The sequence below is a fragment of the Leptonychotes weddellii genome, chromosome 5, assembly GCF_054177405.1.
Source record: "Leptonychotes weddellii isolate Sample4059 chromosome 5, ASM5417740v2, whole genome shotgun sequence".
NCBI classification, from domain to species: domain Eukaryota; kingdom Metazoa; phylum Chordata; class Mammalia; order Carnivora; family Phocidae; genus Leptonychotes; species Leptonychotes weddellii.
Genome location: NC_138373.1, coordinates 33,712,315 through 33,724,803, shown reverse-complemented (window position 1 = coordinate 33,724,803; position 12,489 = coordinate 33,712,315). Strand labels below are relative to the sequence as shown.

Genomic DNA, 12,489 nt, shown 5'->3' with positions numbered 1-12,489 from the left:
ATTCCAGGTTTCACTTTGGTATCTGGTGAGGAGGACCTAGAATGGCTTCGTCTTTGCAACAGTCTAGATTCCACCTTGGAGCAAGGAGACTCTGATCTGCTTTCCCTTGGAGATGTTTTGGATGTCACCCTGCTAGGACTTGGAGAAGAGGAGCCAGAACAGCTCTGGATTGGTGACGTTACTGCCTTCACTTTGGGTTGTGGAGACGACGACTCAGATCGGCTCCGTCTTGGAGATGTGCTTGATTTCACTCTAGGAGGAGAGGACCCAGAGCAGCTATGTCTCGAAGGGGTTGTAGATTTCATCTCAGGGTCAGGTGATTCTGAACAGCTCTGCATTTGTGGCGTGGCAGATTGTTCATTTGCCTGGGGACTTGTTACAGACCCTTGCCTTGGTGGCGTTCCAGACTTCGTTTTAGGTTGAGGAGATGAACTGGAACAACTCTGTCTTGATGGTGTTTTAGATTTCTGATTAGAAGGAGGAGAAGAACCAGACCGACTTCGCCTTGGTGGTGTTCTAGATTTAGCTTTTGGTTGGGATGATCCAGAGCGACTGCGCCTTGGTGGTGTCCGAGACTTTTGTTTAGGACACGGAGATGACCCTGAAAGGCTTCGCCGCAGAGACAAGCGAGATTTTGCTTTGGACCGTGGTGAAGAGAGAGACCTGCTCCGCCTTGAAGAAATGCGAGATTTTTTCATTTCTGGGCTTGAGTTGGACCTGCTCCTTCTCTGTGACGCTCTGGATTTATTCTTCCGCTCTGATGATGAACCAGACCTGCCTCTTCTTTGTGGCGTTCTAGAGTGAGATCTTCCCCGTCTAATCACACTTCTACTACGAGATCTTCGTCTTGCAGGTGTCCTAGACCGAGACCGTCCTCGTCTTGTCGGTGTCCTAGACCGAGACCGTCCTCGTCTTGCAGGTGTTCTAGACCGAGATCTCCCTCTTCTGGCTGGGGTTCTAGAGCGTGACCGACCACGTCTGGCTGGGGTTCTAGAGCGTGACCTGCCACTTCTCCTGGCTGGTGATCTGCTACGAGACCTCCGTCGTACTGGTGATCGGGTCCTAGATCTGCGCCTAGCAGGTGTTCTAGAGCGAGACCTGCCCCGCCGGGCTGGTGTTCTAGAGCGAGACCTACGTCTGGTGGGTGTTCTGGATCGTGATCTGCGCCTGGCAGGTGTTCTAGAGCGAGACCTGGCCCGACGGGCTGGCGTCCTAGACCGAGATCTGCCCCTAGTGGCTGGGGATCTAGAGTGTGACCTGCCTCGCCTTGCTGATCTAGACCTGCCTCTTCTCTGGGTATTTCTGCTTCTAGACCAGCCTGGTCGCTGAGGAGACCTAGAGCGGCCACGTCGCTGGGGGCTTCTGGATCGTCCCCACCTCTGTGCAGACCGGGACCTACGCCACTGAGGGGACCGGGACCGAGAATGACCTCTCTTGGTAGGGGTTCGAGACCGAGATCGTCCCCTCTTAGTAGTGGTAGGGCTACGGGACCTCCCCACTCTTCGAGAAGGGGTATGAGAATGTGACTTATCCCGCTTTGCCCGGCCATGTGAGCGACTCTTGGATGTGGGAGAAGAAGAAATTTCTCGGCGGGACCCAGGAGCTGGTGCAGGTTTAGGACTTTCAGGGGAAGAGCTGGCATGTCGAGAAACTTTGGTAGGTTGAGGGGATGGTGGGCAGCTCTCTGAAGAAGACTGGGGCGGTTTCTCAGGAGACTTAGTTAGTGAACGGCCCCGGGGTGGGGAAGCCTCAGATGGGGGGTTCACTGGCTCCTGACTTAATGTGATTGTTGCAAGGGGTTGTGGGGAGCCGCCATGTTGCTCAGCAAGGAGCGGAGTGGGAGCAGGTGGTTCTGGGCCTGTGCTGCTCCTTTCCGGAGAGGGGCTAGGTCGAACTGCAGATCTCTAAGAGCAGGGGAAAAAAGTATGGATAGGAATGTAAGCACCAAAACTTCCTATCACCCGTAAGAGCCCAACACCCTTCCCAATGAAATTTTTCTCTGCACACCCCATTACACCAACTGGTCCCTTTCCTCACCACAGGCCATCATTAACAAAAAGATTATACAAAAAGTGGAGAAAACGCAAAAATATGGACAAGCTATCACTTTAAAACTCTCGTTATCTAGGAAAAAACACAATGCAAACAACTAATGCATGGTATTTTGTAACCACCATAACAAAATGCCATGACATTAAAAAAAGGGCACTTTTTTAAAACGGAGAAACAAAGCGGTTTCCCAAAGTGGGAGGCATCTAACTTTACCCTTGAAAAAAATACTGAAAAGAACAAAAGCAAAAATTTAATAACATGATTTATATAAATAAGACTATGATGAACTATACAAAAGAAAAAGTAGACCAAGTTATAAAAGCTTTAAATATGAGATTTTTGTGATCCAACTTGTAATTTAGAAAAAGAATTCTAGATAACGTGGAAAATGGACAAAAAATCTAAGAATTTAGCGAAGAGCAATTTATGTAATAGCTGAAACAGGAAAGCATCGTGAATAGGGCTCAATGAGAATAACCACAAGATGAAAAGTACTGAAAAGACAGATATAGTAGTGTTTTCCAATTGCAGGCAGCAACCCAATGGGTTAAAAACCCTTAGCTACACCCAGCATTTAACAAAATAAAAAACTAGACACATTATAAGTACTACGACTAAATATAATTTTAAAAAAAACTTTCCCAAGCTGTACATAAAAGTATAAAATATTGACGTAAAACCTATTAATAAGCAGTCAAGTTTAAAACACATAATTCTAAAGAATTTGCCAATGTAAAAAAAACCTGATAACTAAGAGAAATGCATTAAAAAAACTAAATTCACTTCTTTCAAAACTTCACTTCCCTCCTTTTCTTCAAACACCAGTCCTAACCCTGCAACCCAAAAAACATCCATTAACTCAGTAACATACCTCCTTGTCTTTATCTTTGTCTTCATGAGGACTGCTAGGCTGCTTTGTAGAGGGCTCTGGGCTGCTAGGCTGCCCTATGTTGGTGGTACCTGGTTCCTTAGAAGGTGCATCTCCCTCCCCTCGACGCCCTGAAACAGGGGAAGGACTTCGCCCAGTCAAGGCAGTTGTATGCGTTTTTGCTGCTGCACTTCGAGACCTGAGGAAGGTAATTGAGGGCAGGGAAGAGGAAGAAAATCAGCTCAGGGGAGAACAGAGAACCCCCTCCCCAGCTCCCATCCACCTTTCCTGAATGTACAAACCCTCTTCCAAAAAGCCTTCTCTTACACATACGACTCAAATCACTCATATGGAAATTCAAGTCCAATTCACTTTGGTCCTTTTCTTCCCAACACAGTCCCCAAAAACGTTCTCCCTCTACCCCTTTACTCACCTCCCCCAACCTCCTCCAACCCTCCACCCTGCCCATTCCCTACCCACTTCATTCACAACTCACCTCTGAGCCCACCTCCTTCAGGAAGCCTTCCCCGATTAAGGAAGCCAGGGTAAGGATTCCTTCCTCCCCCAGACACCACGAACAAACCACCACCCCCCCTATTCTGGCAGTCCATATACATCAGAACAAAACAAAAAATAACAAAATAAACAAAAACAAAAACAAAAAAAAAAAGAGAAGGGGAAATGTATATGTCTGTCCATCCTGTTGCTTTAGCCTGTCAGCTCCTAGAGGGCAGGGACCGTGTCTTCCGAATGGTCTGTGCAGCGCCTAGCACACCGTGGGCGCTCAATAAATATTAAATTGATTAACCCACAAGTCCCTCTCCCTCCCTTCCTCCTGGACCACCCCTTACCGACTGCGGGAAGTATCAGAAGAGGAAGCAGAGTCAGCAGATGTTGAACGGTGGGCCCGACGGCTCTTGGGGGCTGGTGTTGTACTTCGAGACCTGAAGGAAGGCCACCACAACTCAGGGTTCTGTCACACTTGTACTGGATTCTCATCCATCTCTCAACCCTCTACCATCTGTCTAGGACATAACTAATTCTCCCCTATCCCCCACCAAGTAGTCTTCACCTACTTGTTAAGCAAATTACCCTCCAATCCACACAAATTCACTCACCGCTTCCGCTTCTTGTCCTTAGATTTACGTTTGCTCTTTGGAGTGGGAGACCTGACGAATAAAAGTAAGATTATTAAAAACAATCATCATTTTAAAATAAAACCAAAAGTAAAATGGAAAGAATCAGAGAATTAACAGTGCAAGATCTAAGAATTGAGCTATATTCCCAGAAACCCCCTAGAGAACAGGCAAGGACAACCTGGCTCACCATTCCATGTGCCACTATGCCCTTTATGCCCCAAAAAGCTCTTACCTATGCTTCCGTTTTTTGGATTCAGACTCTGACCTGTTAGAGGGGGAGGAGGGGAGAAGAAAAAAACATGAACCAATACCTATGCCTGGACTCATCAAGCCTCTCCAATCACTCCACGTACTCCCACCTCATACCTGTGCTTCTTCTTCTTAGAGCTCTTCTTCCTCTCTCGTCGAGGAGAGCTGCTCTCTGACCTGCTAAAGATGGGTTCAAAAACAAAGTCATTCTGCTTGGCTCCTTCCCTGACCTTCCCATTTATAATCCACCTCCAAAAGAGGCTTCTAAGCGCAAGGAAAAAAAAAAGTCTAACAGCACCAAGGTCTCAGACTTCCTCTCCAAGAGACTTAAGTACCTCTAGCATAAAGCAACAAATCTCAAAATGAAAAAGAAAATCCAATTTAAGATGTTGCTGGTTAGTTCTTAGTTGGCAGAACTGCAGAATCAACCCTTCCCCACTGAAGAAACGTATTCATTCTCGGACTGAAATCTGAAGGGTAACTCCCTCTTCCCTGACAACTCTCACCTGCTTCCAAGAACTATTTTCTTGAGAAAGAAAACGACAGAATTAGTGCTCTGGCTATTAGAGTAACTTTCCAACTAACTTACCGTCCTCTATCTTTCTTCTTTTTTTTCTTTTTTTGCTTTGGGGTGGGTGAGCGAGAACTGCTGGACTCCCGGACAAGACTTGGAGAAAGATGAAAAGATGCAGGATGAGTGCTAAGACAAATTTTAAGACATTTCAACTTCAAAACAAAATCAGAACAGTTTGATAGGAAATAGTCCAAAAAACCCTCACAAAAACAAGTAACAGAGTACACAGAATCAAGAAAAGAAGCTGACGTAGATTCTTGGCCTTGAGTACCTGTAAGGTTTGGGAGGCTCTGGAGCTGGTTGTTTAGCTTCTCGAGCACGACGCTGAGGATCAAAAGAGCTGCCATCCACATAGGAATCACTGATGCCAAAGGCAGCACGGAGTCGCTCATTTTTCTTCTCATTCAGTTCTGCCAACTGGTGAGTCTCAGTTACCCTAGGGGGAAAAAAAGGCAAAGGTCAGAAGGAGTTAGCAAAGAACAGAGTCATATTCACACAATTCTAGGCAGCCAAATGGGCCAGGGAAAAGAAGATGAGAGCAGGGAGAATGCACAAGAAGAGAAGATAACAGAAGCAGCTATTTAGCATCCAAAGGAAATAAGTGATAGTGAAAACACTCACGCTGGCCTCTGTCCTGGGGTCTCTTCCTTGCCCCCAGGGTTCACATCCTTCTCCAGCAACATGAGTCGAAAGGTAGCCACCTTTTCCTGAATTTGCTGTTCCTCGTACCTAAAGAACAAATCCCTTCAGGGTTAAAGTTTGACTAGGCACTTTCCCCAGTCCCAGGTTTACAGTTTTCTCATTCCCAAGAGGATCCCTTCCCTTTCCATGCACACATAAAAACTTTTCAACTCACTGTCCCCCAAAGGGCCTTTCTCTTAAATCTTTCTCATCTTTTCCTGTTATCTTCTCTCCACTTACTATAGCCTCTAGAACAGTGGATTTTAAACATGCTACACTCCAGGGGCCAAAAGAGGAAAGTTAAACAGAGTTCCAGGTGCTCCTCCCCAACTTCAACAACAGGTATTTCCTGAGATTCTGAAAGTACATTGTGTAAGAAGGGTGCCACTGCTGAAGTTTGAAAACCACTGCTCTAAAAGGTCTTCTGCCTGACTGTGCCCCTTTTCCAAAATTTCACTTCCCTACCCAACTCATGATCCCCTCTTATCCAGGTATTATTCCAATTCCTGTTTTCCTGCCTTCGTGTACTTTCCAAAGCCTCAATCCTTCAATCCATTTACTTCCTCTTCTCTACCAGTAACACCACCTGTCAGCTTATACCTTAGCTCTTCTCTTCCCTGGTACCTGCTTTCCCACCTCCCCTTAAAGCACATTTTTGTTTTTCTATGGCTTCCCTCTTTCCCCATATGCCTCCACCTAAATAATTCAGACTCCCTGAGGCTTCCTCTTGTCACAGACACAGTTTCCTCATCTCCCACCTTGAGCTGTCCCTTAACTCCTTTCCATTTTCTAGCTCCTTTATCTCCTCCCCTCCTACAACTCCTCTCAGGCCTCTTCAACCAGCCCTAAGCTCCCTGTATCCCACCTAATTCCCCCAGCTCTGCACTCACTCAGTGCTTGGCTCTCCCCCAGCCCTCCCCTCACCCCTGCTCTTCCATCATCTCCTCCAGCTCGAGGCATCGCAGCTCCACGCGCCGCTTGCGCTCGTGGTCCAGGATGTCAGGATTAGGCCGCTTCACCAGGGCAGCCTCCAGGCGCCGCAGTTCCTCCTCTCCCTTGTAGTCAGGCCGCTCACCCCGGCGGCCCCGCACCAGGGACAGGTTGCGCTGGACGTAGCCGTTGGTGCCGCTGCCCCGGGGCGTCGGCAGCCCGATCCCGTTGTACATGGCCCCGTGCCCGGGGGGGGCACCACCGCTCCTGAGGGGGAGCGGGGAAACACGGGTCAGGCCCCTGACCCCAAACTAACCACTTACCACCACCCAAATCCTTGTTCTCCTTCATCTATTTCAACATGAATCTCCACACTAAACCTCCTTTAACTGCTTAATCCTCCTGGTCTCCTAACAAAAACCCTTCCTTATCCTTCCCATACTTTCCATTAAAATCACAGCCCAGCTCTTACAGCCTTTCCCCCCAAAGTGCAAGAGCTATTTCCATTTCTGTTTGCACCTAGATGTTCTTTTCCACCCTAAGAAAACAAGAAACCCATTTCTAATTTCTCCACACTGCCTCTTTATTCTCCCTTGGCCCCAATAAGCACAAGTGTCTCCACCAACTAATCTAATCCCTAACATCTGGTAACCTACTGAGGCCTCCAAACAGCGCACAACCACCACCACAGATCTGTGGCCACTAAGGCCCACAATACAAGTTCAAAGATTCTTCTAAGAACTGACCTGAGAATTTCAGACTACACTGTTATGAAAACAAAACAGACTAAACAACCCCTACGTATTTGAACAGGTGGACTGATTGGTTCCTGACATAAGCCAAGTATCCTGTACACCCTCACATTCAAGAATAAAGGCCAGTAAGCGTATCAGAAACACAGAACCTTGGATGTAGAATCCTCTTGTATTTTACCTCCCAGAGGTAAGAGACCATTTCCTGGATTCCAATTATCACTAAGTTCCTATCAACTACCTCACCTGGTATCTTATTCCTTTAATTTCCTTCCCATTGGATTTCTTACATGATTTGCAGCTCACCCGAGTCTCATTAGTTCCTCTTTAACATCACCTGTTTTCAACTCAATGCTCTGAATACATCAAATCAGCCTCCTCTGCTCCAACTGTTCCCATACCCTCTACATTCCTTGCCCTAAACTTACTCAGAAGCCCCCTCTTTATACCCATTCACTAACATCAGTCAGCTTTCCCTATCAATACCCTGTATCTAACTTCCTAGAGTTTCTCTTCAAGGCCTGCCTTATCCCTCTCATCTTATCTCCGTGCGTTCTACCAAGTTCTATCCTCTCAACCTGTCCCAACCCCAGCATGGCTCTGAAGAGCCCTCAAGCTCCCATTCTTCTGGTTAGATTTCTTAGCTACGCATACTCTATTCCTTTTCCCTACTATATGCACTTTATTTCTTCCCCCATCTCATCCTGTCGAAGACAGCTTCACAAAGCATAAATGAGGGAAAACTACCCCAAGACAAAACCCAAGAAACAAATGGAGAGATTAATAGATAAAATTGAATAAAAAGAAATGCTATGTTTTTAAAATTCCAGAATAAAAAAACAGCACACAAATACCTGAGAATGTACTAAAACAAACAACAAAAATAAGTATGGGAAGACAGTGAATGGAAGGAAAATTGCCCAATTCCAGAACTGCTTGTACCTCTATCCCCAAACTCTAAAGGCTGGATCCTTGCCCAATCCCAGTAGCACTCAAGAGGGCTGAAAACAAAAAGAAAACAACGCTAAGGTAAAGGAATAACAAATGAGGCTAAATCTAGGAAAAGTAGAAATGCACATTCAAAAAAAAGAAAAATCTCTTTACAGCACAAGAAATCAGTTTCTCTATCTTCCAACCTTCACTTTTGTTTTCTCAAATACCAACCCTCCCCACTCTAAACCTAGGTCCTTCTTTGCCTCTCTAAACCCCACCTAATTTCTGCCTCCCTTACAGAATGCTTCTCACATACAATTAATTCTTTAGCTTAACCATTCACCCACACTTCCATACCACCTCACACAAAAATCCTCCCACTCCCTTAGGAGGGAAAACCAATAGCTAAGGAAAGGGTTTTAAAACACAACGAATTATAGAACTTTTAGGGAACAAGTCCCCCCCCCCCCCGCCCCGGGGCAAAACAGCCCTCAAAACACTAAAAGGAAAAGACCAAAGAGGAACACCAACACACAGAAAAATCATCAAAACCAGGTAACTTAAACAGGCATTCTTAACTGGGGTCCACAGACTGTGAGCACTCAACCTACCCAAGCTAAAGTCAAAGAATAAATATAAGCTGCAAAGACAACAGAATTTTTGCTGGAAAATTTAATCACGACGCCAAACTAACAAAGAGATATAAGGCAATCTGGAAATTCAATACTGAGATACTCAAGAAAAGGAACGCGCCAAAAACGAGGTGGGTATGCAGGAAAATGGACATAGGTAAGCGCAGTAAGGGGGCATTTCGGTAGCTGGGCGGACACTATGGAACCCCCAAAATTTTAAATAGTTCCAAGACAAAACCTAAAACCACACACTTAAAAGACAACGAGACGCTCTTTTCGAGTTTTTGGTCCACACGACATCTTAGATAAGCCTGAGTGGAAACGAAGGTTCATAAGGGTTGGGTGCCAAATAATCCCTGAGTCGGCGCCCAGGGTTTTCTTCCCAAGGAAGGACTCCAACGGCCTCCCCACCTTTAACACAACTTTTGAAAGACAATGAGTAAGTGGAAAACTAAAAACACACTTATGAAAAAGAAAAGTACACGGTCTGCCTTTACGTACCTGAGCTGAACACGTCTTTCAAAAAAAAAAAAAAGAAAGAAAAAAGAAAACCAAGGTTTGGAGCTCTCCTCTCCCCACCGCTTCGAGACCGACAGTAACGAGTCTGAAGGGCCCCAATATGCGCGGCACCTAGTCCCAAGCCTCCCTGCAGCGGCGGCGCCGCCAAGGCCTATTTTCGGCCTTGAGGCATGGGGGAGGGGGCTGCGTGGCGCCCAGGAGTCTGGGAGGCTCCGCGCCGGACCGCAGGCCCGCGGGAGGGACTGGGAAGCCGGAGGCCGGAGAGGTTCGAAGAAAGAGATCCGGGAGCAGGCCCCCGCCGCCGCCGCCTCCCCGCCGAGAAAATGTCGGAAGGGGCAGCCGCGGTAGGGCCTCCTCGGCCGCACGCGTGGGGGAGGCGAAATGCCGAGGCGAACGCTCCCCCTCCTCGTCGCGAGCGCGCGCGAGCCCGAGAGCAGTCGGCGGCGCGAGCCGTTGCCATGGGGGAGGGGAAGGGCAGTAAAAGCCCGCGCGCGACAGGAACCGAAGGAAGGCGGGGGGTGGGGGGGGGAGGCAGGCGAGCGAGGGCGTCCGCGTGAGCTAGGGGCGGCGAGCGCGCGTGCGCGCGGCGGCCTGGACCGTTCTCCGCGCGCTTTGGCCTCGCGCCGGGGGCCGCCGCCCCTCCCCCACCCGGCTCGCGCGCTCCCTCACCCTCTCACCCGCCGCCGCCGCCTCCACCCGCCGCCTCCGAGGGGGAGAGGTGCTGCCGCCGCTGCTACTCAAGCTCCCGAGTCCCTCGGGGCCTGGAGCTGCCGCCTCGCTTCGCCGGTCCGCCCGCCTCAGCCGACACCGACGCCTCCTCGCTTCCTCAGGGGCCGCAGCGGGCTCCGACTGCGCCACTCGCACCCCGCCTGGGCCGCGCTGCACGTCAGCACGACCAACTAAGTGCGTCAGCACGCACCCGCGCGCGTCGCAGGGCCCGCCGGGAACCGTAGTACGCACTGCGGCGTTGTGCGCAGGCGCGGAAGCCACATCGGGAACTGTAGTTTCTTAAGACCCGAGGGAGGGTCAACACCGTTGCCAGTGAACTACGAGTCCCTTCGGCCAGTGCGAAGAAGGGCGGGTGAGCGGACCGGAGCGGGCCACGTATTCCACAGGGTTTCCGCTGGGAGGGGGCGGGGCACAGGGCCCAGGGCCACATCGAGGGATGCTAGCGCGCTCCCCGCCCTCCCACTTTCGACCCAGAGCACTCTGGGAGTTGTAGGTCCTGCGTGCCGCGGAACCCGTATGTGGCTTCTGCCGGGGACACGGCCGCCATTTTGTCTCCCCATGTTTGGAATTGATGGTCCGAGTCTAGCGACAGAGCTGCGTCTCTGTGATCATGGGCCCTTTGGGGTGTGCCTGCCGCCGCTTCACACCCGGCCTTCCGCACCCGGGAGAAGCCCCGCAGACTCCAAGCGGCGGGCACGCTCCTAACTTAAGAGCCCGGGTTCAGGCCCAGGACCCGAGGCGAAGGCTACACTAGCTGGCCGATGTGTTGGCAGCTTCCACGCTGCAGACGGTGCTGAACCGGGCTGGCTGCCCTTGGGGATGATTTTCGTACTAGTATTGCGGGTAAGGCGGCCGGGCGGCGACGCCATGTTCTACAGAACCCGGGACGGGCTCAACGTGGCAGGGCAGAAACGTCACAAACACCCTTAATTTTTCACCCCATGCAGAGTGTCTCCCATGGCCATTTTAATGACTATTTTTTAAGCCGGAGAACTAGCTGTGCTGTCTCAAAACAGAGCTGAAAGCAGCTGGGCACAGAGCCTGCCGCCGGCCAGCCGACCTTGGGCTCGCCCTTGGCGGTACCGGTCATCTCGGGGTTCTGGCACCTTCACCGGGACCCAGTGGGCGAAAGTCCCAGAATCCGGCGGCCGTGTCTTTGAGTTTGGGGCTCTGTATTGGCTATTACCAAATTTCCTTTTTAATCTGCCGGCTCTCGGGAGCTGGAACTGGAAGGCCCGCTGGTTCGTGTGGGAACACTGACCCGCTGGCCGCGCCCGGGGCCTTGTTGAAACCCTGCCTCCTGGAACCTGGGCACCTGCGGATCCCGCTTCCGTGAGCGGAACCCTTCCGAGTGACCCAGGAGACCCTGTTGAAGCCTAGTCGTTCTGCACCCGAGCTGGTGGTTTCTTAAAACCCACCTTGTCCTGTGAGATCCTCTTACCAATGATGATCCTTCCCTGTATTTACCCAACGTTTTGTGCTGAATTCAGTATGTGAATCAGCACATTTGATTTGATCTCGTGACAATCTCATGGATGAGTGTTCACTCTTTTTTATGGGGAGAACAGCGAATTCCCTTACATATCCACAGTCCAGTTTTCAGTATCAGGAAAATAAGACTGAATACAATAATCTGCAGACCTTATTGAAGTGTCAGTTGCTCCAATAAATCCTTCATAGTAAAAAATTCAAAATCGTGCATCCATTGCATTCAGTTGTCATGTCTTTTTTGGACGCCTTTAATCTGGAACAGTTCATAATTCTTTGCAATTCATGACATTGCCAATTTTGGAGAATATGGGCCACTTATTTTGTAGAAATGTCCCTCAAGTTGGGTCTGTCTGATGTTTCATCCTGTTTAGACTCAGGTTCCACACTTTGGGCAGGAGAGATCACGAAAGTGATTGTGTTCACTGCATAACATGAAGAGGTACATACTTTCCAGAGTTTGTGTGTTTATGAAGGGTGATCAGTGTGGTTTCTCTGCTGTACAGTTAGAGTTACTGTGGCATCATTACTTCTTGGAGAACAGAGCTGGGAAATGGACGGCATGTGTACATCCAAGAGTTTACACTGTCTAATTCCAACCCAATCCTGCAGGGTTCATTCTTTCTTCTCCCACTCAGTATTTGTAACTCCGTTTTCCAACCCGGAGGTACTTGGTTTCTTTTATTTATGTGCTCAATTTGCTAGAATTCCAAAAAGTAGCTTCAGAATTTTTCATCTATATTGGGGGGGGGTAGGGTGAAGCCTACCAATTCCAATTGGAATTAAATATTTGTTTAGAGTTCTTTTTGTCTTTAGGCTGGGGGCATATGCCCTAAATACTATATTTAAAAGTTACTTGAGTTACTGCTTTTATTTTTTCTCACCTTTGAGTGTGTTTATGTTACTCCCTTGAAAGAATGCTTTGGGGCGCCTGGGTGGCTCA

General features: G+C 49.0%; 1 protein-coding gene across 1 annotated transcript; it reads right to left on the bottom strand.

Moving 5' to 3' along the window:
- Positions 1-2,981: 2,981 nt before the first annotated feature.
- Positions 2,982-9,804, bottom strand: SRRM2 (serine/arginine repetitive matrix 2). The gene is made up of 11 exons (XM_081820248.1): positions 9,312-9,804; positions 6,488-6,760; positions 5,504-5,611; positions 5,154-5,318; positions 4,898-4,975; positions 4,426-4,488; positions 4,292-4,324; positions 4,039-4,089; positions 3,772-3,864; positions 3,417-3,686; positions 2,982-3,119 (listed from the first exon to the last, which is right to left on the bottom strand). The coding sequence occupies exons 2-10, from the start codon at positions 6,727-6,729 to the stop codon at positions 3,644-3,646; spliced, it is 876 nt and encodes a 291-aa protein (XP_081676374.1). The 5' UTR covers positions 6,730-6,760; positions 9,312-9,804; the 3' UTR covers positions 2,982-3,119; positions 3,417-3,643.
- Between the last annotated feature and the right edge of the window lie 2,685 nt (positions 9,805-12,489).

Bases quoted from the DNA above. Each gene is read 5' to 3' on its own strand.
- SRRM2 (XM_081820248.1), bottom strand. From the start codon at position 6,729: ATGTACAACGGGATCGGGCTGCCGACGCCCCGGGGCAGCGGCACCAAC. The intron at 5,612-6,487 runs GTGAGGGGAGGG...TTTGTTCTTTAG, and splicing joins GAGATGATGGAAGAGCAGGG to GTACGAGGAACAGCAAATTC. The intron at 3,865-4,038 runs GTGAGTGAATTT...GCCTTCCTTCAG, and splicing joins AAGGACAAGAAGCGGAAGCG to GTCTCGAAGTACAACACCAG.